At 39.9% G+C, this 24359-nt stretch overlaps 1 protein-coding gene across 1 annotated transcript in view; it reads left to right on the top strand.

Annotated features, from left to right (window-relative positions):
- Window positions 1-1136: 1136 nt before the first annotated feature.
- Window positions 1137-24359, top strand: part of LOC121520052 (contactin-associated protein-like 4) — a 125800-nt gene continuing 102577 nt past the window's right edge. Inside the window, exons 1-3 of the mRNA XM_041803284.1 lie at window positions 1137-1321; window positions 13603-13750; window positions 20168-20374. Coding sequence (XP_041659218.1) covers window positions 1265-1321; window positions 13603-13750; window positions 20168-20374 — 412 coding nt within the window. The 5' untranslated portion in view covers window positions 1137-1264. The remainder of the gene's footprint in view (window positions 1322-13602; window positions 13751-20167; window positions 20375-24359) is intronic.

The following is a 24359-nucleotide window of genomic DNA, read 5'->3' as shown; positions in this document are numbered from 1 at the left end:
TGACTCTTAAAGGTCAAAATATGAGATAAAAGTCTAGATTAGGAGTTTAAAAAGTGAATATATGGGATTGAAAGGCAAAGTTAGGAGTTTAAAAGGTCACAGTATGATTTAAAATGAAAAATTGTGAACCTAAAAGTTCAAAATATGAGAGAAAGGGTTAAAATTATGAATTTAAAAGGTCAAACTATGAAATAAAAAGTCAAAATCCTAAGTTTAGGTCATAATCTATGGATGCAAAATGAAAATATGAAATGAAAACACATCAATTTCTTTCCCTCATTCCTTACTATTTCTATTCTCTTCTTTTTCAGATTTTTATGACTTAACAAGGTTTTTTTTAACCTTCTAGGTTAAATTTACAGTTTTATACTGGAGGAAATCTGCAGACCTCATTCCAGTGAGCCACTTCTGATAAAAATATGAAATGATCTTGCTGGCAGGGTAAAACTGCACCGTGGCCGCAATTGGCCCCCGTGCCTTGAGTTTGACACCTGTGTTTTAAAGTTTCACTTTTTTAATTATATTATGTTGGAAATGATCTTTTTCATGTTATTGAAATTTTTCAGCATGCACCTGTATGTTAGAGTATTCCGACCGTGGCATGGGAGTGCAGAAACTGCAGGGTGTGGCCAAACCATACAATGTAAAACTCTGTGAACAAAAACTCCAGGCTGACCCTCCCTGAGCCCACGCTTGTACTCATACAAAGCCATCACAAGCTGAGAAATGCTGAGAGATTTTCCTAACAGACTGCTTCAAACATTTTCTCTCTCTAAGAGGCCATGTGGAAACATTCTTTGTAGTTCACAGTAAATCTAAAATCTTTTTCTAATCTTGTTTCCTTTATTTTAAAAAGTGGTCTTGCAGTGTTCTTGAATCAAACCAGTTATTTCAGCACAAAAAGATAAATTCTTGACATAGTGCTTCATTTCTGCTTTGAAAAAGCTTTCCTGCTGTGTGTTTACAGAAGTGATTTATTTTGGCCTCAGCAGAGAAACACGATTCCACTTAAAGGTCATACATTTAATGCCTCAGACACGTTTACACACTGCTGACTCAGACACATTAGAAATAAGTCAGACCTTTGGAATAGAAGTTAATTCCTGTCTTTATGATTCTCTCTGCAGGAGCTGGAGGCTGGTCTCCCCTCACCTCAGACAGGTATCAGTGGTTGGAGGTCGACCTGGGCGAGCGGACCAAGATCACTGCTGTCGCCACTCAGGGTCGCTACGGAAGCTCTGATTGGCTATCGTCGTACCTGCTGATGTTCAGCGACACGGGACACAACTGGAAACAGTACAGACAGGAGGACAGCATCGGGGTGAGTCCACGCTGAAGAAAGTAGTACCAGAAATAACTGAACAGCAGGAGAGTTTAAAACAATACCTGCAGACAGAGCCGTGATTAATCACATTAATTATTGAAGCTTGTGTTGTTGGACATAGAGGCAGTCAGATGTTAAATGTGAGCTCAGACAGAAACACAATACAGCAGCAAACAACGGAAAAGTTCAGCTTTTTGGCAGACAACCCATTTTTTGTTCTAAGCATCCGCTTGAGCAGCTCTGATGTGCTAAATCTGTTGTTTCCTGGAAATGGATGAATAGGCTGCATTTTTCCACTTTGTTCTGTTGTCTGCCTGACAACAGTCTATTATAGAGGTGTGTTCAGCTGCAGTAAAACAGTAGACCGGTGTCAAACCCAGTAAAAATCACATTTAGGTTATAAATAAATCATGAATAGGAAAGATTTCTTGGCTATGAGATGACATTCTAGACATACGCAGGGCTGGGGCTAAGAGTTTCCTTCCCTGGAGGAGGAATGATGATAGAATACAAGATCAATCCTGATTACTTAGTTAATCATGTTTACTGTAGTAGTGGTGTTTAGCCTCAGCAGGTCTGCAGAGATCAGATGAGTCCGTCCTGAGGAGATAATCACAGCCATCAGGAGTCTTTGACTCCTCATTAATAATGGATGAGCTGATAACAGAGCTCTGCTGACTGGGCTGACTTGTTGCCAGAACACTTCAGCTGCTGTTGACGGACACAGAGTGGGAGAGCGAGGCAGCCCGGCGTCACTCTGCAAGATCAGACCGTGAGTCAAAACACGGTGCTCAGCTTGATATGGAAATCAAAAAGGCAAATGAGTTAGTGTGGCTCTGCTTAAGAAAAGCTGTTCTGCTGAAAAATCTCAGCTTCAGTTGTGTTCTCGTCTGACAACTACAAGATTATTTTCATGATTTGGACTACACTGCTTCCCGAGCCTTTCACACTACAACTAAACTTTGGTGATGCGTTCATATTCCACTGTAACTTTAGCTGCTCCTAATACTGCCACTTTAGGGCCACCTTATGATCTGAGCTTCAGCCTGCACTGAGTGAGCGTGGCTTTTTGGCTATCACTAAATAACTTGTAAAATGCCCTCCTTGACATTTTAGTGAACCCACAGCCTGTGTCTACTTCAAAATTGACATTTTCCCCCTTTACTTTAAGCTCTTATCTGATTGGTTCTTCTCTAGGAATGACAATCTCTACATCCAGACTGAGCATCGTTTAGGCCAGAGTTGTTAAACCGAAGGCCCAGGAACCTGTGATGCAGTTATACCTGGCCTGCAAGATCAGATCATAATTTTATAATAACTGGCCCACTGGTATGAGGGCTGCAGGTTTCCTCTTCTATAAAAATGTGAATTTAAAATATCCTTTTTATGTCAAAAAAAATGAAAAAGCGAAGCTTAATGACATAAAACGTCAGGAATGTAGGAAAAAATATTTTGTGTTTTCATTATTTCAATTTTGCATCTCATAACTATGACTTTAACCTATAATTTTGTCATTTTATTAAATATTTTGTTTTAACTTATATTTTGACCTTTTAGATTCACAATATACCATTTATGAGTAATATTTGGCCTTTTATCTCATCATTTCAAATTCTATCTCACGCGTTGACCTCTTTCAAATCTGTACTCCGACTTTTAATCCAATATTTTGACCTTTTAGGTTCAAGCTTAAACATTTTAAGTCATATTTTGGCCTTTGAAACTCATAACTTTGAATTTCATCTCATACTTTGACCTTTGGATTTGGACCCTTTTAGCGCATATATTTGCCTGTAAGAACTTTGTTTTGACCTTTTCAACTAAAAAGTTTGACTTTTCTGTAATTAAATCTTAAAATTTTAAACCAGCCCCCCTCATATATTTTTCAAACATCAGTCTGTCCTCCGACAACAGCCTCAGCTGTATCCTGTCTTCATTTATGCCACAGACCAAATGATCTCTCAACATCACTGTCAACGATTACCGAAGTCACAGTCCTGCGTCAGCTTTTTAGATTTGCCACATAATCACCCACACTTTGCATATTACTCTGGTGCCCTCTGTTGGCACTAGGATGCAATAACATTCCACAGTCACTTCAGAACACGAGGAAGTCCCTGAATTATGGCATTTAGGGTTTTATTGAGAATCTTTATGAATTGATTATTTCTTTAATGATACAATTTTTGAACTGATGCACCCAAGAAGTCTTCTTAGAGGTATCAAGAAAAGTTTGAGAAATACTGTGGAAGACGTGCTCTCAATTATAGTAGTAAGATGACAACATTTAGGCCTTGTCCACACATGGGTGGATATTCTTAACCCTTTATGACCTACCATAGAAGGCAAAAATGAAGATAAAATGAAATTGCACTCAATTTGCAAAAAGACAGCATGTTAATAAAAAATAAACTATGTACAGCAGTGCAATCAAATCTCTAAGTGTGCCAAATACTTTCGAGCATGCATATGTTAGGCATAGAAGACCATGTTGAAACAATAACAAGTGCGACTCATGACCTGCAAGAAAACAACGCAATAGGTTTTGTGCAGACAAGACATCATCATATGTCATCATGTACATGTAAACTAGGAAGTGCTGTGAAAGGCAGCGGTCCAGATTATATTACATTGTTTTTTATGTGTGTGCTTTTTACTACATTTCTGCAAAGGAAAGGGGGATATTTCTGGAAGGAAACAGTACTCTAGGACACAGTGAATGTGAGATGTGTTAGTGTTACTCCTCCGGTTTGATATGCAAAAAGAATTTTTGCTCTATCTTATTTGGTTTGCATTTTACCCGAGGTTAAAAATAGAAATGCATTGCAAGCATCGGTGATCCTTTTGGTCTTAAAGGGTTAAAACTGGATGTTTTTCCTCACTTGTATAGGAAAATAATCCCTTCCCATTTTGGGAACATATACGTCCACACAAAGATGCAAAAATGCACTGCCGTAAAGATCACACCATGTCAGTCCTTTTCTGTACAGGTGAAACAGTTTACTTACAGACAGAAATAATGTCTTAAGGTGTGGAAATTCTATCTGTGTTCCTGTTTCCTTCTCAGAGTTGTCCCATTAACCTGATCTGGCTCTGATCCAAACTGCTGATGTTGTTGGATTATATAAAACAGCGGTGAGCTCCATAGTCCTGTCATGTGTCCTTTTTGTGTCATTTTTTTAAGACAGTGGGAGAGCAACTGTGTAAGCATGGAGGTCCAGTTAGCACAGCTTTGGCTGCATCTGAGGAGACAGAGGAGAATCTAGCTTACAGTGTGACATTTCAGGCCAAATTCTCCATTTCCAAGAATACATAGAAATGCAATAAATGGAGTTTCCAAAAATCTTCACCCTGGAAGGAGTTTTCAAAAGGTAAATTTTCAGTGGCCTAAAATTTACAGATTTTGTTTGACCCCTCCCTTTTAGAATCTGAACCACTGCCAGATGAAGGATTCAGTGCTGCCATGGCGCTTTGCTCTCTTTCCACGCTTTCCTATTCTGTTACTCCTACCAATAAAGAAAGTCTGAGAGCTTTGCATTGCCACTTGAAATTAACCTGCAAAGGTTGTTTTTTATCACCATAAATCTGCAGCTGTGGCCCAGTGGGAAGGTTGGGGTTAGATCCCAGGCTCTGCAGTCCTCATGCTGAAGTGTCTTTTAGTCATTGAACTTCAAGTGTCTCTCAACTGGTTTAGCTGGTGGTGAATAAATGGGTTTAGTAATTACTGATGGGCACTTTTCATAGCAGCCTCTTTCATCCCTCTGTGACCTGGCAAATGTGACATGTAAGAGGACTAGAACAGTGCTTTATGAGTACAGTCCATTTGCACTAAAACTGCAGGATTGTTTAAAGCTGCATGATGTAAGGATGTGATTTCATATGAGCACGTCTTAAAGCCCTGAATTCAGCTGGTCTGTGTAGAACTGGTCCATGTAGGACATCTTCAGATGGACAGCAGATGAGGTGAAGCATCACCCCCCTGGTGGACACATCTCCTCTTTACATAAGTGTCATCTTGGGCTTGTTTGTGTCCCACAGTAGGGATGCTACATGCTTCAGTGTACAGCCAGAGGAATACCAAACAGTCTTGATCCTGTTTTCTGCAGAGAGCAGACATAGTTACAAATCCTGTCAGCACAGAGAGCCAGTCCAAAATATGTTGGAGTTTCTCGCTCGCATGGCCCCTAACAAGCTTTACGCCAAAGCAAATGGTGCAACACGCTCGAAAAAATATGGCGTATTAACCCAGTGTGAGCTGGGACATTCATCTGAGCGGAACAACATTTTACACAACAGAGCAGAGAGGAGGTTTGTGATTAGAAATCGAGCCCAGGCAATTTCGTGGTGTGGAGGGAATCCAGTAAATCTGAGCTCTGAGGATCTTCTCTGAGAGAGCAGCTTCTCCCTGCTTAAAAACGTGTTGATCTGACACTCTACTTACACTGAACACAATCCCAGTCACATTTCAGAGTGTCAGAGTGTTCCTTAACTCGTCTCAGTGAGCTGAGCTCTCAGAGGCTGTCAGAGGACAGAGAGCTGTTAAACTGCTTTGGATCAGCTGCAGCATGCTACCTAGTTGAGTTCACCTTCTATATTAAAGTAAAAGTGAGCATTAAAGCTACAATATCTATATTGTTGTATTATCTAGGCTTTTTTGGAGTATTGCAAAATTTAAAGGAACTGTTGACATGAACACATGTTCACCCACTGGGACTCCTTTTACTCTAACAGTCCTGCATTATTTCCTCAGATCATGCCTGTGGACAAAACCTTATGAGATGTTCTCATTGTTTTCAGTGACTTACAAGTCTGGGCTGCAATATTTACAGCAACTGATTTGAGCATTTCTTAGGCTTTTTTCAGTATAATATGCAGTATTACACATTTAAAGGAACTTTGCATTTGATCATATGTTCCCCAGTTCAGTGCAATGTTTGCAGCTATATTTCTGGGTTGATTATGCATTTATTTATAAAGGAAAACAATAGAGTCAGAAACAGGAATGAAAGAGCGGGGAAAAGACATGCAGGAGAAGAGCCACAGGCCAGACTTGAACCCAGGCTGCCCGCATACATGGAGCATAACCTAACCACTCTGCCATGCAGCTATTTTAAATTATTCTTCAGAATGAAAAATCTTTTAGTATTAGTCACACTTACCTCCCATTTCCACATACGGTGACTGCACCACGATCCGCTGGCAATTCATACTGCCGAGCAAATCGCTACCTCTCTAGTCAATCAGAGCATTTCCACAGCCGGCGACCCAGTCCTGCAGCGGCGCATGCCTGGAGCACCACTCCGCTATGCTTCGGTCAAGATACGCTGCAGGTTTATTTCAGCACCGCTGCTGCCAAACTGCGTCAATTGCTGTCGATTAAATAAACTCCAGACAGGAAGTCACAAGTATAGAACATCCAGTTCTTTCAAAATGCAACACCATGCACGGACTCCTGTTGTAAATTATCATGATATCAACATTACATCTCATCCTGCAGAGAGGTTAGTGGGCCACAGAGATACAATAGTACCATTTACGAGGAAAAGTTAACTTTTGAGGACATTTAGCCAAAGAATTTTACATAAAACTACAGATCCTTCATAGCAAACATGAATCTTTTAATTCCTAATGTACTCACCCAATGGTGGAAGCAATAATATCATGGACTTATACTGGAATGGATAGATAATTTCTTTAAACTTTTGTTGTTAGCCATATTGTAAAACTGAAATACATGTAAAACACCTTAATCCATGATACTTCAGCCAGGAACACTGTAGTCATACATTTAACCATTTTATTATATAATGGATATCCAGTTTTATTTGATGGAGAAATTTGCGCAAAAGAGGCACCCTGGGTTAAGAAAGCAGCATGCTTTGACTCTCCATAAAGCGCATGGCTAGAATAATAAAATGAATACATTTAATACAATAAAATGAGTTCAAAAGCATGAATCCATAGTAATATGAATCTGAATGAGGACAACAAGCTTTATGCTATAAAGGAGGAGGCTGGGGTGGAGGAGGGACATGCAGGGACTAGTGAGAAGTATGTCATATTTAAATGCACCGCAGTGTTGACAGAAAGAGCTGTGATTGGTTGTTGAAGCTTAGAGGCGATAATTGGGATCTGACCAAAATGTGTGATGTGTGAGAAAAATGCCCTCTAATTATTCAGGATTTTGGGGGGTTTATGATATACATATTTTACAGGCACAAGTATAAATGTTGATGTTTTAATACTGTTTACCACAGTGAACTACTGTAGTGTTGAAACCTTACAGCTTCCCTTCTGTGCATTTCTGGAAGACTGAGAGAAGTCGTGGCTCTTTAAGTAAATAAATGCTTGTTGAGTGAAAAAACTTTAAAAGAAACTTTATTGTCATGTTGACTTCCAGATTTTTTCTGTATGTGAGGGAGTGACGAAGTTCCCACCTGCTGTTTTTAACAGATGCTTTGCAACATCCAACCACACCTGAACACCTCCCTGTGATCCACGCTACGCTTACAAAAATGACAATTAAAAGTGTGAACCAGACGCTGGAAGAGATGCTTCTTTCGCAGTGTGAAGACTTCCACTTTCACCTCCTGCCTCTGTTTTTCACACACTTTCAGGTTGTTTTGGTCAAAATAAATGAGATGCTTTTCTTTCCTTGAAGCTGTCTGTCGAGCTGAAGGCATCTGGTCCAGCTGCTTTGTTGAAAAAAATTGTGTTCAGCCGCTCGGTCTATAAAAAGCTGCTACATGACCCGTGAATCTCACTGATGCCTCCCAGCTGGGTATTATATTCCCATAATGTACGGTACAGTCACACCCACCAAACAGATGCCTACTGTTTTATGATTAAAATATGCTGATGAGAGTGTAGTTATTTTTTCAACTCAATAACATTTGTAAAATAATTACAAACTCATATATTTAGAGTTGTAGAAGTGATAAACAGTATCTCTCTCTTTGTACAAGTTAGCACATATGGACATCATTGGATTTCTTTGAGAGACTTCACAAGTCTGTAAAACAGTAGTAGATTGCAGTATTAAAAGATTTCTGCTGCAGCTTTAAGGCTTGCAGCTTGAAAGATTTCACGTATATGAGCACTATTTATGTCCATGTGAAACACATATTTTCTTCAACCTGAGTGACTAATTGTGGTACAAAAAAACAACAAAAATGGTCAGTTTTACTTGGGAATCTTCAGCAGAGTTTGTGTGGGATTAGAAGGTTTACTGACTCTGAGGCTTTATTTGTGCAGTATTGATTCATAACCAAAGTTGTCTTAAAAAAACTTTCCAGAAAGGGTAGATCTAGTGTGTACCTTTGTTCTATTATTTATCAAAACCCAACAATTATCTACCATGAGCTCAGCAGAAAGCAACATTTAGTGAAGTGTCAGTGGCTAAGAAAATATTTTCTTCAATAGGCAAAATTTTCAAGCAGAATACACATCTACTGTGATTGGGTTGAAAAAGGATAGAGGGAAACGCAGAAAAATAAAGAGGAGGAGGCAGACAAAAGAAGATGGGGATGAAGAGGAAAAATATGTGTGGGATGAAGAAAGAGATGATACAGAGATGCAAAATTAGAGAAGAGGACAATGCAGAGAAGGAGTTGAGGAAGATGCAGAAAGAGAAGAGGAAAATGCAGAAAGGGAGAAGGAGATGGATGCAAAAAGAGAGAAGGGAGATGCAGAGAAAGAGTAAAGGAAGATGCAGAAAGGGAGAAGGAGATGGATGCAGAAAGAGAGAAGGGAGATGCAGAGAAAGAGAAGAGGAAAATGCAGAAAGGGAGAAGGAGATGGATGCAGAAAGAGAGAAGGGAGATGCAGAGAAAGAGTAAAGGAAGATGCAGAAAGAAAGGAGAGGAAGATGCAGGAAGAGACAAGAGGAAGATGCAGAAAGAGAGAAGAAGGAGATGCAGAGAAAGAGAAGAGGAAGATGCAGAAAGAGAGAAGATGAGGGATGTAGAAAGAGAGAAGGAGGAGATGCAGAAAGACCAAAGAGGAAGATGCAGAAAGAGAGAAGAGAAAGATCCAGGAAGAGAGAAGGGGGAGATGCAGAAAGAGAGAAGGGGGAGATGCAGAGAAAGAGAAGAGGAAGATGCAGAAAGAAAGGAGAGGAAGATGCAGGAAGAGACAAGAGGAAGATGCAGAAAGAGAGAAGAAGGAGATGCAGAGAAAGAGAAGAGGAAGATGCAGAAAGAGAGAAGATGAGGGATGTAGAAAGAGAGAAGGAGGAGATGCAGAAAGACCGAAGAGGAAGATGCAGAAAGAGAGAAGAGAAAGATCCAGGAAGAGAGAAGGGGGAGATGCAGAAAGAGAGAAGGGGGAGATGCAGAGAAAGAGAAGAGGAAGATGCAGAAAGAGGGAAGATGGGGGATGCAGAAAGAGAGAAGGAGGGAGATGCAGAAAGAGAGAAGTAGGAGATGCAGAAAGATGGATGTAGGCGGTGCAGAAAAAGCGAAGAGGAAGATGCAGAAAGAGAAGAGGGAGGTATAGAAAGAGAGAAGAGGGAGATGCAGAAGGAGAGAACAGGAAGATGCAAAAACATAGAAGGAGGGGGATGCAGAAAAAGAGACAAGGGAGATCCAGAAAGAGCGAAGAGGATCATGTAGAAATCGAACAGAGGAAGAAGCAGAAAGAGAGAAGAGGGAGATGTAGAAAGAGAGAAGAGGGAGATGTTGAAAGAGAAAAGAGGGAGATGTAGAAAGAGAGACGAGGGAGATGGAGAAAGAGATAAGAGGGTGATGTAGAAAGAGAGATGAGGAAAATGCAGAGAGATGAGGGAGATGTAGAAAGAGAGGAGAAGTTGGTTACAGAAAGAGAGAAGAGGGGTGTGTGAGGTAAAGAGGAGAGATACAGAAAGAGAGAAGAGGTAGATGCAGAAAGAGAGAGGATGGGGTGATGCAGAAAGAGTGACAAAAATTTAAACTTTTTCTCCTGGTCAGGCTGTTATTTCAGTCATAATGATACTAGTATGTGAAGACCAAGGCCTTCCATGCTAGCGATCAGGCTGTAAACCCAAGTCAACTCTGTATTATTTTCTGGGTTTTACCACTTAGTGGTCTGAACTTTATTCTGATGCTGATGGCTGTTCATACATTCTATGACTGTAGACATACAATGTTTTATACAATGGATCTAAGTATATCTTATTCACTCATTTTTATGTCCGTGTGTGTTATTACACAAGGGGGGTACACAGGGGGATCAATGTGCCAATGAGCATCACCTTACGTTCATCAGGCTTCCATTTTGGGATGTTAGATATCTTTCCACTTGTAATGCATTAACATTTTTGCATAATCGGCAAATAAAAAATAGAATTTTGTATCCATGGGCACGATTCTGTTTAATTCAATAAGCTGAGTTCACATATAACAGCCATGAAACCACATTTTGTACAGATCTTGCTGTGAATCTTATTAGTAAGCTAGCTGTGAACAACATCAGTATGCAGCAAACACATGTAAGGTACACCATTAAAAGACTTTTATATATCACTACATAACTGTTCTCTTCATGAAATGAGGAGGCCAGACTCCCCAGTCTCATGATCAAAGAGGAATTAATAAGTTAATTATGTGTCCAAGCTTTCATTCAGCAGTGGGAGAGCCAGTTAACCTGCATGTCAACTTCAAGGCACAGATGTAATTAGGATAGATTGCCAGATGGGAGAGATGGGGAGAGATGAGAAGAGCGATCCATCAGGCATTTATCAGACAGCACAGAGTCAGAGAGGGACAGGCGGATGGGTTTGCTCTTTATATTCTAAATATCAGCAGAAAGTAGTCCGTGCTAATTTAGGACAACAGAAATAAAGTCTGGAATATCAATGTGTTTGCAATCAATGATCATTTTCATAATGCAGACAGCTCATGTGCACTCAAAATCCACATCCATTTTTTCTACAGTACAAGGAGATGTTATCCTCTTTAATCACTAAACAGCTGATTCAACTGTATAAAAGGTGCTTCAAATGTGGGGAAAAGAGAGTAAACTCTGGACTGAAGGGCATTTTTATACATTTTTATTTTGTTTTGCAGTTTTGCATCAAAGTTAGAGAGGCTGAAAACTATTTTATGCTTTGTGGAGGAGAGGAGATCCTAGAGGACCTTTGGTTGTGAGTCTCTGATCAAACCATCCAGTGACCCTCGTATGACCTATGGATATCCTAGTTGCCCTGAGGAAACAACTGTCTTCAGCATTAAAATACTCCTTAGCTGATTTAAGAAGAGCTCACTATTGATTTGCAGAAACCCTTTCTCTAGACAGAGGAAGAAGCAGTTTTCACATCCTCTTACAGGAAGGGTTCAGAGCATTGATTAGAAGTGACTCATTTTATATAAGGAGTCAGGAGCACCTTATTCATTCAGCACAAGGCAGGGTTCTGCATGCACATGGTCTTTGGATGTAAGCCTGATATTGATTTACCAGGAGTGGGGTTTGAACCCACGAGGGCTTTAAGTCCAACACCTTAACCACTCGGCCATCCTGGTGCTATGGGGGCTTCTACCTCCTTTCCCAACCTTGTGTCTGGGAACATTTAAGGCCAGAGATGCCAGACTGTGCAACAAAAATCTTGTCCTGTCTTGGCAGAAAGCCTGACCAAAGAGTGTCAACCACTCTACAACAGAAACGCTATGCATGATTGTGGCAGTCTTCTACTCATGAAAGAAGAAAACAAGAAACAGCTATGGATTGGATTATGGATAACAACTATGAATGTAACAAGAGCAGGACAATATGGACTGGCTCTCCTACAGATAGACCTTAAGGCATGTGAGAAAGGAGAAAAAGTAGGGACTGTTGTAAATGATGATGCAAATATGAGGAGCAAATGCTCTCCTGCTGGTAGGTGTAAGGATTCATGCTGTTGATGTCACGTCAGGGTGTCAAACTAGACGACGAATTTAAAAAGTATCAACAATAAATGTCTTCAACATCAGACCCAATAATAGCTTGAAACTCTTCTAAGCTCAAAAATGAAGTATCTGTTAGCCAGAATAGCTAGCACCAGTACTACTGATCCAACACACACTGACATCATCACAACTTAGGAGAGCCCATTCTCTCGGTTTGTCAGGGCTCTGTGGGCAGGCCTGAGCACATTATATGATAATAAGGCATATTTAGGCCAGACTCCCCCCCTTCAGACCAAAGGGAACAAAAGCTTGATTATGGGATGGTTCTGAAGATTATTTTTCCAGCTTTCCCTGTGGTGTGAGGTGTGTTATGAGTGATTTTTCCTCTCTGATCTGCCATAGAAACAGATTTGACATCATAAATGTTTAACATTTTCAGTATGAATGATTATAAATCTGATCTTATGGACAGAACACCATGGACAGCTGAGCATGCAATGTAGAACAGCACAACAGCCAATCAGGAAGTAAGCTGACTGAAGGAGGAAGCACAGCAAACACAGCCATGACACCTGTAGATTGGTGGATGTCAGAAATGTTAGATCAACTTGTTGATTTGTGGCAACAAACACGTGTTTGAACAATATATCACACTGGAATATATCACACTGAAACTGACAAGGACAGCAGCTGGAGCAAAATCAGCCCAACAATGAAAGTAGCTGGTGAAGTGTTGCTTGATTAATTTTATTTCTACCTTGAACTGTATGACTGGCTTTGGCACTTCATCACAGGATTTAAAGCTGTGGTTAACAGCACGACCATCACCTAATGTTGCTAATATTTACCAGCAATGGGGTTTGAACCCATAAGGAGTTTTGCTTATAGGATCTTAAGTCAAACGTCTTAACCACTCAGCCATCCTGGTCACATCTGGGGAACTATAATTTTTTAAGGGATAAATCATGGTCTGCATCCTCATTGCCAAAGCTGCAGCGTCCACAAGTTAGTACAGATCTTTGTAATGACTTAAGTTTTTAAATTACTAGGGTTTGAGGGTTTGCACCCACTGGATCTAAGGACCACCTTATCCCGCGGGCCAAGACTGAGACAAACTTTTGCACCGTTTCTTTTTTACTGGATTGCAACAAGAAGCCAACCTGGTGACCACCACATTTTGATATTTTGGTACATTACTTCAGAGGATTAAAAAAAAAAGTTCAATTCATTCTTAAGTGCACTTGACTGCATTTTGAGGAAATATTCTCTCTGAAAGTTTTCAGTTTTGACAGGTAGAAAAGTAAATTATGCCCTATGATCAAACTTAAATATTTATTTATCTATTTTTGAGTTTGATTTCACTTGTTTGCAGATCTTATATTTCACTTAGCTGATACAGTGTGTGTTTGTTTCCAGTCTTTTCCAGGTAACAGTAATGCCGACAACGTGGTTCAGTACAAACTGCAGCAGGCAGTGATTGCTCGCTTCCTCCGCCTCATCCCTCTGGACTGGAACCCCAGCGGGAGAATCGGACTGCGGCTGGAGGCCTACGGATGTCCTTACGGTGAGTTCTTTTTTTTCAGCAGTCGGATGAGATAAACTTTAATGTCCAGCCTAGCTTAGATTAGCTTAGCTTAGTTTAGCTTAAGTCCTTGTGATGCATTATCAAAATGACTGGCATACCTCTCTCAATGACAGACACCTTTTCTTATTGACTGAAGACCTGCAACCGGCTGACATAGGGCCTAAACATCTTCTCTTAGGCCCTGTTTAAACAATGTTTTCAGGTGAAAACGCAAAACTTTTGTTGCATTTTGGCTGTCTGTGTACACAAGAATGGCATTTTGTTGCCTGAAAACGGAACAATTTGTAAACAGGCTCCAGATTGAAGGTTTTCTAAACGCCCCTGTCTCCGTCTCCTTGTAAACAGGGAAAACAAAAGTTTCCGAAAACACACATGCGTACTACAGCTTCAGTCAGTTGTCAAGCGCAAGTGCCACAGCATTCTGAACTGAGCTGTGGCAGCTCAACCCGAGCCGTCTGACATAGTTACCTGTGATTCAGGTTGTCACAGACAGCTGGATGTAGAAAATGGGACACATTATTCTCGTTGGGAGGGCTATCAGTGCCAGTTTCTTTAGATAAAGTCATGCTATTAATTTTGGAAATGATTACATCTACCTTTTTATCAATCATCATGATAATCAGTCATCACCACTGTAGCATGGCAGAGAAATTTTGCAGCTCACATAAAAAAAAATACTCTTTTTATAATGCAGATATGCTACAAACAACACATTTTCCACAGACAAATTGAGCTCCTACAGCCTTTAACTTCTCGTGGATTTTCTTATAAAGTGCAGCGCTGCTCGTGAGCGAAGCTGAAGCGTCGCTCATTTTCCTTGTGTGCTCTAAGCAGGAAGCGCTGCACTTTCTGAGAAAATCCACAAGCAATTAGAGGCTGTAGGAGACAAATGTGTCTGTGGAAAATTAAACAGTCTTAAAGGATATCTTAGTTATACTAAGACTGATCTGGAGAAGCATTTTTGTATTTATATGTGCCATGAAATTTTGCTGCCGCGCTACGATGGTGGTGAGAGGGAAGATTCAGTGATAAATTACTCTCAATGAGGGTTCCCAACTTGTGTGCATAAAAATAAGGGACGCCCCACACTCCTAGGGGCCACATCCACTGCGGGCCAGTGCTACGTCTACTATTACTACTCCTTTAAGCTTTTTGTGTAGGCCTACTAGTACTTTTGTTTAGTTTAGTTAGTTTAGTTTGTTTTGTTTAAAAAACACTGATTTTAATCAGGCAATATTTGAGAAAATTATTGTACTTTTGCCGTGTTACACAGCATCTAAAAAACACTGAAACTTAAAAAAATGGGGTCCAGCCTTTCTATCACCATTCACCAGAAATTGTTCTTCTATTTGAATTAATTTTATTCAAAGACACTACACTTCTAGTTGAGTACATCATTCTGTCAGTCTTTCCTCCACTTTAAATCAGAACTTATAACAGCAATGCCTCTGATTGGCTCTATGTCTTAGCTGACTAATCCTACTGACAAATGCAACGGTATTAACCAATCAGTGGCAGAGTAGGACATTAAGGATGACACACCAGACTCGTCTAATAGAACTGGTGAACTTTGAATAAATGAACATAAACTATATTGTCAAAAGTATTCATTCACCTGCCTTGACTCGCATATGGACTTAAGTGACATCCCATTCTTAATCCATAGGGTTTGATATGAAGTCGGTCCACCCTTTGCAGCTATAACAGCTTCAACTCTTATGGGAAGGCTTGCCACAAGGTTTAGGAGTGTGTTTATGGGGATTTTGACGATTGTTCCAGAAGCGCATTTGTGAGGTCCCACTCTGATGTTGGACCAGAAGGCCTGGCTCTCAGTCTCCGCTCTAATTCATCCCAAAGGTGTTCTGTTGGGTTGAGGTCAGGACTCTGTGCAGGCCAGTCAAGTTCATCCACACCAAACTCTCTCATCCATGTCTTTATGGACCTTGCTTTGTGCACTGGTGCACAGTCATGTTGGAACAGGAAGGGGCCATCCCCAAACTGTTCCCACAAAGTTGGGAGCATGGAATTGTCCAAAATCTCTTGGTATGCTGAAGCATTCAGAGTTCCTTTCACTGGAACTAAGGGGCCAAGCCCAGCTCCTGAAAAACAACCCCACACCATAATCCCCCTCCACCAAACTTTACACTTGGCACAATGCAGTCAGACAAGTACCGTTCTCCTGGTAACCGCCAAACCCAGACTCGTCCATCAGATTGCCAGATGGAAAGGTGCGATTCATCACTCCAAAGAACATCTCCACTGCTCCAGAGTCCGTTGACGGCATGCTTGACACCACTGCATCAAACGCTTTGCATTGCACTCAGTGATGTATGGCTTGGATGCATGGAAACCCATTCCATGAAGCTCTCTGCGCACTGTTCTTGAGCTAATCTGAAGGCCACATGAAGTTTGGAGGTCTGTAGCGATTGACTGCAGAAAGCTGGTGACCTCTGCGCACTATGCACCTCTGCATCTGCTGACCCTGCTTCATCATTTTACGTGGCCTACCACTTCGTGGCTGAGTTGCCGTTGTTCCCAATCGCTTCCACTTTGTTATAATACCACTGACAGTTGACTGTGGAATATTTAGGAGCGAGGAAATTTCACCACTGGACTTGTTGCACAGGTGGCATCCTATCACAGTACCACGCTGGAATTCACTGAGCTCCTGAGAGCGATCCATTCTTTCACAAATGTCTGTAGAAACAGTCTGCATGCCTAGGTGCTTGATTTTATACACATGTGGCCATGGAAGTGATTGGAACAGCTGATTTCAATTATTTGGATGAGTGAGTGAATACTTTTGGCAATATAGTGTATGTTCTCATTGTCACTCCAACACTAAGAACTCATTGGTGTGTACTCGTAGTCACTTTTATTGTTAGTATATTAAATATGTACACCTGTGGTGTTATAGTTCATATTTTCACACAAAGAAACTCAAAGCATCCTGCCAGCCGTTGTTCCCTCTGAATTCACACCTCTGTTTGTGATAAAAAGCTTGCTTCACACTTTACTTCCATGAGCATGAAAACAGATTCTGTCAACAGTTTAATTGGCCTTGTCTCCATTGTGTGTGATCAGGTATGAGTACAATGGAAGTGACAACACTTCACACTGTTTTATTTACATAATAACTCTGTATGTGTTTATCTTTCAACACAGATGTTCAGCTCTCATGAGAACACTTCCACACATAGATGATTTATCTCAGTGTTTACTTCACTGAAGCCAAACAAGCATTCAGTAATAACACCAGGATTATGGTCTGAGAAATAATATGTCACATGAAATTCTGACGTCTAATAAGTTCAATAACATAAAGGTTTATCAATTAAAAGATACAACCCAAATTCCACAAAAGTTGGGGTGCTGTTGAAATTGTAGATGAAAGCAGAACGCCCTGATTTGCAGATCTTTTGTAGATTAACAACAGAATATAAATAACATATCAGATGTCACAACTGGGACATTTTAACTTTTCTTGAAAAATATTAGCTCATTTTACATTTGATGCCAGCAACACATCCCAAAAAAGTAGGGACAGGGCAACGAAAGGCTGTTAAAGTAAGTGGTGCTACTGATAAACAGCTGGAGGAGCATTTTGCAGCTAATTTGGTTAACTGGCGGCAGGTCAGTCATGATTGGGTATAAAAGGAGCATTTTAGAGAGGCAGAATCTTAAAAGTAAGTAGAGGTTCACCAATCTGCTATAAACTGCATATAAAACTTAATTTAAATGCTTCCCCAACATAAAATTGCTAAGACTTCGAATATAACTACATGTACAGCCCATAATATCAACAAAAGAGAATCTGGACAAATCTCTGTGCAGGAGACAAGGTTGAAGATCAGTGCTGGATGCCCGTGATCTTCCAGCCCCCGGGTAGCACTGCTTTAAAAGCAGGCATGATTCTGTCCTGGAAATCACTGCATGGGCTCAGATACACTTTAAGAAATCACTGTCTGTCAGCACAGCTGGCCACGCCATCCACAAATACAAGTTAAAGTTGTATCATCCAAAGAAGAACCATATGTGAGCACGATCCATCTTTTCTGGGTCAAAGCTCATTTAAAAGGGACTGAGGCAAAATGGAAAACTGTTCTGTGGCCACATGAATCAAAATGAGGAAATTCTTCTGGGAAACTACCGATGTAGTGTCCTGCTGACTACAAAGGAGAGGTGCTATCCACTTTGTTATCAGCACACACTCCAAAAGCCTGCACCTCTGATGGCATGGGGTTGCATTAGTGCTGATGGTGTGGGCAGCTTACACATCTGGGAAGGCACTATCAATGCTGAAAAAGAAAATAGAGGTTTTAAAGCAACATATGCTCCTATCCAGAGAACATTTCTTTCAGAGGAGGCCTTATATATCATTAAGACAATGCTTAAACCCCTACCACATCCGTCACAACAGCATGGCTTCACAGTGAAAGGGTCCGGGTGCTGAGCTGGCCTACCTGCAGTCCAGACCTCTCACCAATAGAAAACATTTGGAGCAAAGACCTAGGACTGTTGAGCAGGTAGAATCCTACAACAGACAAGGATGGGAAAACATTCCTCTCCCAAATTCTAGCAACTGGTCTCCTTACATCTCAGACGTTTACAGACTGTTTTTAAAATAAGAGGAGATGCTACACATGGTAAACATGCCTGTCCCTGCTTTAAAAAAAGATTAGCTAATATTTATGATGAAATGGTAAAATGTCTCAGTCTAATGTCTGCTATGTTGTTTATGTTCTGTTGAGTATAATATGGGTTTATTAGATTTAAAAAATCATTGTATTCTGTTTTTGTTGTTTGTTTTGTTTGTTTGTTTTTTTTTTTTTTAATTTGGGTTGCACTTAGGAGTCTTATCGGTTCCAAATATCAGTCTCCTGATTTTTTAATTTTTTATTTAACAATTTTTTTTAACCAGGTTGGTCCCATTGACATTGAGAACCTCTTTTTCAAGGGAGACTTGGCCAAGACAGGCAGCAGCATAAAAAACAGTTACAGACGGAAATACAAAGAGAGACAAATTTACAAAGCACAACGTTTTGGATTAAAACCATCTAGGAGTCATATCTGGGAATCAATTGTTCAAACAGCCAAGCTAAAACATTGACATCCTATAGAATCTGCTTCCATGTCTTTCATTTTAGATTTAAAAACATTTAAGGACACCAGTTCCTTGAGCTTTAAGTCATTCTGCAACTGATTCCAGGCTGAGGGTGCAGAGTACCCAAAAGCCCTTTTCCGAATTTCTGTCCGAGCGTTTGGGATGGAGAGCATAAAGAGGTCCTGAGAAAGCAAAGAATACTGTCTGGTACTTCTCTGCATGATAAAAACACACAGATAGAGGGGAAGCAGACCAAGAATTGCCTTATAAATAAGGATGTACCAGTGAATGAGCCCCCGGGTCACCAAAGCGGGCCATCCAACCCCAGAGTACAACTCACATTGGTGAGTCAGAGCGTTACAGTTTGTAATGAACCTCAAGGATGCATGGTAGGCGTGCATGTACAACAGATCACCATGATCTAAAACAGGTAAAAACGTTACAACGACAAGCCGCTTTTTTACATTAAAAGAAAAACACAACTTGTTTCTGAAATAAAAACCCAGTTTTAGCCTCAGCTTTTTCACAAGACACAGTACATGTGATTGAAAATTAAGAGTCATCATCAAAATACCCAGGTATTTGTAACAGTGTACAACCTCAACCTCTCCTTTCCATCAACAGTAGAAAGCACAGGAACATTTTGTGACCTGGTCTTTGATCTTGTAAAAAACATAAGCTTGGTGTTATCTGCGTTTGAAACAAGTTTCAGTTGTTTTCTGATCTACAAACAGTCTGTACTGATATCAGCAATATTCAATCACCCAACATTTTTTTTTTTTTTCCATGCCGACATTTCAGGAATGATATAGCATCATCAACCCTTGAAAATAGGAGCTCAATACTGATTTATGGCTGAGCTGAAAATGGCAGAGCAGCAGGATTGACCAGAAATCGTGCTGCTTAAATTGACCTCCATTTAGGAGGGTGTTTGCGAGGATTGCAGGGACTGACGCATGTCAAGTGTAAAATAAGCACAGCTTGCTTGTAGGTGTTGCTCCATCTGGTGTTACAGTTTCTTTCCTGTCAAAAATCTTTTACATTTCCAGAGGAGAATGTTGGATAGCCGACCAATCTTGAAAACAATGTTTTTGATATATCTTTTTGACAAAGGATGCAGTCCTAATGCACACCTTTGCCAGCACATGTGCACCTTTCTAGGTTATTCTTATATTGCCACCTTTTGTAAAAGCACATGCAATACTGCTAGATCTAAACCAGGAGGTGTGTATGAAGCTTTCTGGTTGTATAGTAAGGCCCTGCAGTGTTAACATGTCTTTTTTGTCTTTCAGCCTCCGATGTTGTGAGTCTGGATGGTGTCAGCAGCAGTCTGGAGTTCAGGTTGAGCTCAGGGCTAAGGCAGGCTTCCAGAGATGTCATCTCCCTGCAGTTTAAAACACTGAGGAATTCTGGGACGCTGCTGCACGTGGAGGGAGAGGGAGGACTCGGCCTCAGTCTGGAGTTGGAGAGAGGGAAGCTGCTGCTGCTGCTCAGAAAAGGTACAACACACAAGACACTGATACCTGTTCATACATTCAGGTCCTACAACTTATAATTGGTGCTGTGTCTGTCTGTGTGTATGTCTGTGTTGATTTGCACACCACTTTGTTGCTTCAGTTGTCCTTGATATCTCTCAGAAGACTTTTTGGGTGTACTGGTTCAAAACTGGTGCCGCAAAAAAGTCATAAATATGTACAGATTTTCTATAAAATCCAAAATCACGTCACTTCCCCTGTATAACACAGCTGGACTTTGTTGAAACGCCCACAAGGAAACATATTTGGCATGCCTTGATGTGATGATACATCTGCTCCATGATCCCTGATTAAAGTTAGCTCTCTTTGAAGCACTTCTTCACGTGCTTAACAAACAAGATAATACAGGAGATGTGTCACACATTGGGGTTAAATCATGGTTTATTTGCTGCTCTTTGTCAGTTGTAGTTGGCAGTGCTGTGGAAACATGTTTGAAAATAAGTCTGTCTCCATGCAGCCAAACAGTGTGATGCTTTAAAGCTCCACAATAAAGTGCACGCACTAAAACTTTGTAAATAAGTCAAAAGGCACAGCTTTAATGCTCCCCTTATAATGTTGGACGTCAGTCATCCCAATCTGCACTGATGTGGAGAGACGCTGAGCCATTATGCTGTTATTTGGGGAAAAACAACCCTTTCCATGCAAATTGGCCTTATTGCATTAAGCATGTAATGACGAGGACGGTAACAGCACACTGTTAATAGAGAAACAATGAGCCTACTGTCTGTCTGAAAGTGTGCTGCTGTTTTTATGACGCATGCTTCTCTGTCTCGGCAGATAAGATGTTTTGCACGTCTCCTGTAGTGATGTGTTTACTCCCTGCACAAAAGAGCACAGAATGAAGGGGGGATATTTTCTCCTCAACGGTCTACCAAATAGATTAGCGCTGTGAATGACTCGATGTGTCTGTGTGTTGTGCGCATGTGTTCCTGCGTAGCGGGTGATGACGGTGCTCAGGGCTCTGTGTACCATTCAGACTCCACATAGAGAGGGGGGAAGGTGGAATGGAGAGAATGCTTCATCCAAAACATGACGTCAGTTTAGCCATTCTTTGGTTTTGTGGTTTATTTATTGACTCCATGCTCCATTTACAGTTTGATTTATTTGGGAAATATTTGACAAAGCATTGTTATGTATCTTATTAGCTTTCCCGGATGTATGTCAACTATATTCATGCAATGGATATGAGTTGATCTGGCGTGTCAGGTTAGCTGTTTCCTGCCAGTGGGGCTTTATGTTTTAAACCTTTTGGATCCTTCTATTCTCAACTCACAGACATTAAGGAACAGCACAATTATACACCTCAAAAACAAATCACTCTGCCAGAACACACAATTCAGTCAGACATTTCAACAAGCATCCCAGTTAGTTGTGGTCAGCCACATACTAGGCTTTAACCTAGTCTTGTTAAGAATAGTTTCTAAGTTACTGACAAAAGAAACAATTTTAGGGGCGCAGATGGCCTCGTGGTTAGGTTGTGCCCCATGTATGCAGGTGGCACGGCCACAACACACGACCTGTGTCTTTTTCACTGCATGTCATTCTCAACTCACGTCTTCCTTTCCAGCTCCACTGTCCATCTCTCTAATAAAAAAGGCCCCCAAAAAGTCTTTTAAAAAACGGAACTGCAAATGATAGAAAACACACCAGAGCTGGTGCATCAATTTACAGTACACACCAATACAATTTATTTCTTCACGATCTACACCACGGGTTGGGCAACTGGTGGCCTGGGGGCCCGGAAAATTTCTAAACACAAATAATTATAAATTTGAAGTAAACATTATAAAAAATGCCATGAGACACATTTCTTTCACAACTTGTATACAGTGTCAGGTATGGAGGAAAAACTCAAAAGGACCCAAATGCAGATTCAAAACTCAAAAAAGGATTTAATTAAACAAACTAAAGTCCAACGAAAAAGCAATTGAGGATCACGAGGAAAAAAGCCATAGAACAAAACTTACTGAAGACTCAAAGTCCAAGAATACAAAGACAAAATCCACAGGAGCACTAGGAAGAGCATAAGGTAACAACGGGGAAGACATCTGCGGGTCCGACAAAGGACAGGGAGAAACACAGAACTTAAATACACAGGGAGTGATTGCACAATGGGAGACAGGTGAGGATAACGAGACTCAGGTGAAACTAGTGAGGGTAATCACAGAGGAGGGAAACTAGGGCAGGAAGCAAAACTGGATGACGCACACAAGGGAAGGTAACTACAAAATAAAACCAGAAACTTCACAAGAACACTGGACAAGGAGGAAAACCAAAGATGAGACACTAGGAGGGAGCAAATACAAACACAAGAAGTAAAACTAAACAAGAAACACAAGAAGTAAAACTAAACAAGAAACACAAGAAGTAAAACTAAACATGAAACAAGGAATAAACTAAATAAAACTAAATACCAGAAACAGGGAATTAACAAAACATGAAACACAGGGAATACTAAACATGAAAGTATACCACCAAACACAGGAAAAACACAAGAAAACAGAACATAGACCATGACATACAGTCAGGTCTTTTATTGGCTTATTTTTTATTTTATTGAAACAATTTTAAACTTGTTTTTAATCTCTTTTGATTTTAAAGTTTTTATTCTTATGTTGTTTTTGTATTTATGTTTAATTCATTTTTATTGAAATTTTGATGAAAATGTATTTGATTTAATGCAATTTATTATTAACCTTTTTTATTTTTTAAAATAAGAATTAATATGACTGATTAACTTCTTAATTTATTTTATTTTATTTTTTATTTTTCATTTTATTTTATTTAACTTTTTTCGTTTTATTTTTCTGTATTTATTTTTCTATTTCTTTTATGTAGTTTTTAGATTTGATTGAAACAATTTGAAACTTGTTTTTTTTATATCTTTAGATATTTGCAATTTTTATTCTTATATTTATTTTATTTTTATATATGTATTTTTTAAATTCATTTCAATGTGTCTTATTCTATGTGTTTAAAAACAAGCAGAATTAATTGATTAACATCTCAATTTATTTGATTTTTTTATTTCACTGTGTTGTATTCACTTTTTTTTAACTTGTTTTTTTATTTTATTTTTCTGTATTTAATTTTTTCCTATGTCTTGGATTTAGGTTTTGACTTACATATGTTTTTTTTTTTTTTTCGTGTTTCTTTTAAGTAGACCACAAGTGTTTCTGTAATTTTTTTAATATTCATCACTAAATGTACTTGTAGAAAGATAAATATGCACGTAAAATTGCAAATATCTCTGCATTCAAAAGCTGAAATCAATTTAATTCTGTGTCTTGCATTAAATTAATCATTTCTATTTGCACCTGACTTTAAATCCATAAATGACGGCATCTCATTGAATTATTAGTAATTGCAAAGTTTAAATTGAGAATATCTAACAACCTGAAACAATTTGGTCCTTTGGCTTTGGCGATACAATTAATGCAGCTCTTCTTGGAATGAAAGCTGCCCAGCATTGATCAACATCGTCCGATTGCTCACCCCTGATCAAACTCAAATCTGGGCTGTTTACCTGAAGGACTGTACTCACGGGGCACGACCTTACTGCTAGGTTAACCAGCACTTTCGCTGTTGAGCTGCTGTGTTTGTGGAGTTTAGTTATTGTCATGTCCAGAAAAATGATGAAAATGTGTCAGGTGATAACTTCTTATTCTGCAGCACATTTCTACCTTTGTCATCAGGATAAACTCTCTCCCTACATGTTGAATTTGTGAAGCTCCTCTTAGCCGTATAGGTACATACTGTAGCATCTGTTTGAAGATGGAGGACAATAAAAACCCCTCTGAGAAAACTTTAGATGGATTGCGGTTGGGTAAAGACAGACGACACACTCGCTGCCGTCTGATTGGTTTAAACCTTGGCTCACGCCCTGCTCCTATCTGCTTACAGCCATGATGGATGGTTCCCGCTCACTGTAGCATGTGTTAGGGCTGGA

This window comes from Cheilinus undulatus, linkage group 13 (assembly GCF_018320785.1).
Source record: "Cheilinus undulatus linkage group 13, ASM1832078v1, whole genome shotgun sequence".
In the NCBI taxonomy this organism is placed as follows: domain Eukaryota; kingdom Metazoa; phylum Chordata; class Actinopteri; order Labriformes; family Labridae; genus Cheilinus; species Cheilinus undulatus.
This window is presented reverse-complemented; position numbering and strand designations above follow the sequence as displayed.